Genomic DNA, 5466 nt, shown 5'->3' on the forward strand with positions numbered 1-5466 from the left:
CGCTAGCAAGTCTCGCTCGTTTATTCGCAACCTACAAGCAGCTGATTTGTACAACCTTTATCAGACTTTAAACAATATGAAAACTGAGCTTATTTGGGCAACGAGTCCCAATGATGAAGAAAATGCCCCGGAAGTAACACGACCACAGAAAAGGAAAACTTTTGCCCGTCGGACATCGGTGACAAGCATGCCAATGTCATCTGCATCAAGTATCAGCACTGCCATATCAGATACGGACTCTGAAATAGGTAAAAAACAAAGTTTAGTTTTGCCACAGACCAAACATGTAGAATACAGATGTATAACTTGTCTTTCCTGTAATGTTCTAAAAAGGGGTCGGGTATAATGCGTGCCTTTGGAGCAATTCATAACAATGGAACTGTATATACTAAAATAGTATTGCCTTGCCTCTTGAACGATTAATTTCTGTTTGTTGGCCAGTATCAATTGTACCATCATAGGATTTAAATTGAAAAGTAATCGGAAAGAAACTTATGATCAGTTAATAATTTGTTTTTAATTGACTTGAATTTTTGTAAAGATCAGATATTCTCATTTAGTTTGCTTATAACAGACAGAATTTATGAGAATTTTTGCTTTTTTTATTAAACAGGCAGAATTTTTTTTTTAGTTCAGAAAAGGGCAGTCCCTAAAAATGCAGTAGAATACCTGCTAGAATAATGTTGAAAATAAACTCAAAAGAAGTATAATCTAAGCAATTCTGCAGCTTTAGAGTTCCTTATGGTACTATCCGATTCACTTGAAACGCTTGCCAACACAGAGGACGTAAAATTGCGTTTCCTTTTCAATCAAATTTCATAGTCGAACCATAGATTTTCAATAAATTTCGATTTTGTTTGATTCCTAGTGAAAATTCCTGAATTCGCCCTTTTTTGGATTGGTTAGACGACGCTTAGGCTCATAAAATGACGTTAAGGTATCGAGTCCCCTTAAACAAAGGTTTCATTTTAATGATACAGACTATTTTTGCTCTCTTGTGATCAGAGGCACCATTTATTGTATTAGTAGATTTTTAATATATTAGCTCATTCCCCCCCCCTCAGACAACCATTTCATATCTTAAAGTGGCCGGACCAGTGTTATCAATTATACAAATGGTGGTCAATTAGACCAGTGTTGTCACTTTCTTGGTAATATTAAATAACTCTATCTCTCTTTATCAATGTAGAGATATAGTGATACTCTCTTTTCAAATGTATGTAAAGACTGACGGTAAAATAAAAAAAATAAATAAATTATCACAAATATGAAAAGTGGGATGAGGTACCACCCCTGAAGCCTGTTCTATCCACGCTAAGGTTTTATCCCGACTCTCCTGCACTCAGGAGAGTCGGCTTCGATACTACGGGCTGGTTTCGGTATTTTCACAATGCAGAATAACATGGGATTTTTCTAACTATGAGGGAGGCCTTCCCCCCACCGAACCTCCGATCTTTAAGGTAAATTCCACTTATTATCACAATGGCAAAAAGCTTCCTGTTCTAATTAAACGGCCCTTGTGTTTCAGGAGTCATTCTTACAAAAATGTGACAAACAGTCAAATTTTAGCGTAAAGAGTAAGGTTCTGGGCCGAAAGATGATTGGCTTGATTGTATATTTTTTTTAGAGAGACAAGAATTTATTTTAAAGAACCAAAAAGATAATATTGGCCCTGTCTGCACCAAAACTGTTGTTTAGTGGAACTGTTGTTATGTTGTTTTGAATTATCTTTTAATGAGATCTCTCTCAGTTCTCTAGAACCCCTAGTTCGATACGATCACTCCTGGGAAAAAAAATACAAACAAATAACCACGCATCCGTGATCTTTCTTCTGGCCAAAAAAAATTCAAAATTCCATATTTTCATTGATAGAATCTTGAAAGTATTACATCATGGTTCTCTGATATGCTGACTCTGATGATATGATTTTTAACAAGATTACTTGACTTTCTGAGGATGTAGTCACTTTTTTCAAAAAGTTGGAAAATCTTCTCGGGCTCATAGGTTTTAATGGACAGCATGAAACTTAATAAATGTTACATATTTGGAATCAGCATATAAAGCAATTTCTTTTGACGTGCAAATTGTTATTATAACCATTTCCAAGAGTTTTGGTTACTATTTGGCCGAAGGAATTGAATCTTTGTTGCGCTGTGGTCTCCATTTTCAATGAAAAAAAGCAAACATACTTTAGATTTTGGTTTGAACGACTCCCTTCTTGATATTATACAGTCACAGGCAGGATCCGACAACCTAAGACAACAACCGTCATCAAATAGCTGAGATTCAGCGCTATCTATCCAACGAGCTACATTTTTCGAATTTGGTTCGCAATTTATTCATGTTGTTTATTGTTTGAAAACACGTTTAAGATTGCCCAAAAAACAATGTTTTCCTATTTCTTAGCATGTTTTGATCCATCACTAAGAAAAATCTCAAGCAGTATCATAATTCTCGCCCGGTAAATTGTTAGATCTGTAATTAATGAATCGAATCACGCATGATTATTAAGATTCATGATTATTTAACTTGTTTTAATTTTTTGTTATAATTCTGTCGTTACTTTTACTGTTACTGCTTCTTTACTCTTGTTGTTTTCTAATATTTTCCATCGTGCAGAGCCGAAGTTTCTATTTCAATCATAACCTGAATGACCAACAAGGTCGTTGCTTGTAAAACTAAAGATGTGCCTAGACTTACTGAGCTTGAAGGTTTTGACTCTTTCACTATGACAGTTCCTTTAAGTTTCCTAATGAAACAAGTGAGATCAGCTTTGTTTATGACGCAAGTTGAGAAAACTGATGAGATGAAAATGATGAAATGATGAATGATGAAAATGATGAAATGAGATGAAAACTGATGAGATGATGACTGATGAGATGGCAAGATGAGAAAACTGTGTGGCTATGTAAATAGTAATTTGATAGTTTCAACCGAATTACTATTTCAGAATTTTTGCGGGATTCCTTTTTGGCCCTACATAATGGCATAAAAGACCAAAAGGAAGATTCCTGTCTCATCCTTCCCGGTTAGAAAGTGCACTTTAAAACGAACAGCCAAAGAAAATAGCAAAAGGCTTCCGAGTTCCAAAATCTTTCTACTAGTAACTTCTCTTTTTCTCTGCCATAGCAATCTCATCGATCCCGAAAAGAAAGTCAATTATGCTTCAAATGCAAGTAAGCTTTGTCACTAACTTCTGAAGTTCTTGACACTTCTTTTTCAAATAATCAAATAATTTGTTTTTGTTAGTCCCCCCTTTACTGACAAACTTCTTTTATTATTGGGCTCTGTGTCCCCCTCCGCGAAAAAAAAAATCCTACGTTCCTATTACAGCTAGACTTAACCAAAGCTTGACTAGATCTTATTGATAGTTGGTATCCATTTGAATGGCAAAATCTAAGTATTAGCTAATTCTTATTGTGAATGGACCTTAGCTAACCCTGACTGTTGTACAGTGTGTAAGCTCAGTAATAATTAATTCTGACATCCTAATATTCTTTTGCTACAGGCAAGGTTATTGCTAACCCCATCCTGGGAAGTATTCTGCAATAGATGACAATTATTGATCTAGCCACGTGTCACTTTAAACAGTTTGGATTAAATGGGAATAACAACATTATTAAACGCACTTTAGTAGAGTAGAAGATTAATTGGGTAGTTTAGAATGCAAAGTAGAGCAATGTCAAAACAACATTATAGTCATACTTGTGGACATAAGAATGAGCACAGCAAAATGGTAATGCATCCCGTTTGTGATTTGATGATCCGAGCTTTTCCACGTACAAATTATTGAACACAAATGCTATAATCATTCAGATTGTAGACTTAAGGCATAATGTTTTTGAAAATTAGACAAGATGGAAGTAAAAAATATAATTATAATAATAACATTGATATTATCTTTCATAATACTGCTTTAATATATAAGCGACTGAAATACTTATTGATGTTTTCTAATCCCATAATATTGTTGTATTATAAATACGAGTAAATTAGAAATGGTATTTTGTCAATGTCAAAGAACAAGTGTGGCGTTAAAATATCTCACAGGCTTTTGTGTATATGTGTGTTTTGTCTATTTTTGTGTGTGAGGTTCAAGCTCATGAAGTTTAAGCTATTGTGTGTGTGCTTATGGCTTCATAACACGTTTTGTTTTTAATTTTTAGTATTGACGGTTTGCGTTTATTCTTTTTTTATTCTTTTTTCTTTATTATTCTTTTTTATTTTTTATTATTTCTTTTTTTATTATTCTTTTTATTCTTTATTCTCTTTTATTCTTTAATTCTTTTTTTCTTTTTTATTATCTTTTTTATTATTCTTTCTTTTTTATTATTATTATCATTTTATTATTCTTTTTCTGTTTATTCTTTTTTTATTTTTATTTTTTCTGTGAGTTTTATTTGTTTTAAACAGCAATTCTTTCTTCTAGGAACAGATCAGGATACAGAAGATTCTGGTGTAGAAATAGAGAGAGACTCAACTCTTGACGAAAATGAGGAAGATTGTGTTCAAAAAGCCGCCAGCCAATTTATGAGGCACCTTTTCGGACTCCGTAAGAGCTTAGAGCATTTGACAGACACCGCAAATTACCTCACGCGAAGGTACCACCTAGAAATCGGTTCTTGTGATTAGCAAAATCTTGTCAGTGAGCAGTGATTTTGATAGATCATAATGTCTTGCGTGTTTCTGGTATATCCTTATTGTAAGTCTGTGTGATCAATAGCGATTTGTTGTGCTATAGATAGAAGTGACTTGTGCAGTTATTATTTAAAAGGATATTTTTCTATTTTATTGTTGTTTATCGTATTTGCCACGGCTCAATATGATTACTCATGTTAGGAAAGCGGTGTAGCTGTTGGAGTAATTTGATTTCAGATCATGATTTATTTTACTTTCTTCCCTTTTTTTTCTACTTTTTATAAGTCTATTTTAACATTATATTTTTCTTTGATACTTTATTCTTTAGTTGACTAGCTATTTCTGTACTCCTTATTTAGAGATACTTAATTAGAAAAACGGTACAAATTGTCAATGAAGAGTTGACAACAGTCATATTCACAGTAAAATGTTTGGGGGGGGGGGGGGCTATATTTGTTGGCGGGATAAAGTAGGATTTATTCATAATGAAGCAAATACATAATGAACACACGGAACTATTCCCCACAAAGACTCCTTGGCAAGGGGATATAAAACCTTTTATATGCTCTAAAATTAGCGCTGTGACAGTCCAAAATTTGTTATGAGATACTTTCCATAAAATAGGTTTAAAGCCTACCTCGCCATATTAACGCTCTATCAATTGGTTTAGTTCGCTCACCTCTATATTATTTGGTGGTCAAGATATGTAGAAATTAATAAAATGCTTTATATCCCCTCTTTTCACTCACATAAATAGTTGGAGAGATGGTACATCTGGTATTATAAATGGCACATAGAGACTGAAATTTAAGCCTACCCTTTAAGCCC

At 33.7% G+C, this 5466-nt stretch overlaps 1 protein-coding gene across 1 annotated transcript; it reads left to right on the forward strand.

Annotated features, from left to right (window-relative positions):
- Positions 1–6: 6 nt before the first annotated feature.
- Positions 7–4953, forward strand: LOC136041446 (uncharacterized). Its single transcript, XM_065726114.1, has 2 exons — positions 7–248; positions 4430–4953. The coding sequence occupies exons 1-2, from the start codon at positions 77–79 to the stop codon at positions 4630–4632; spliced, it is 375 nt and encodes a 124-aa protein (XP_065582186.1). The 5' UTR covers positions 7–76; the 3' UTR covers positions 4633–4953.
- The last annotated feature ends 513 nt before the right edge of the window (positions 4954–5466 follow it).

Source organism: Artemia franciscana, unplaced genomic scaffold (assembly GCF_032884065.1).
Source record: "Artemia franciscana unplaced genomic scaffold, ASM3288406v1 PGA_scaffold_23, whole genome shotgun sequence".
Classification (NCBI taxonomy): Eukaryota; Metazoa; Arthropoda; class Branchiopoda; order Anostraca; family Artemiidae; genus Artemia; species Artemia franciscana.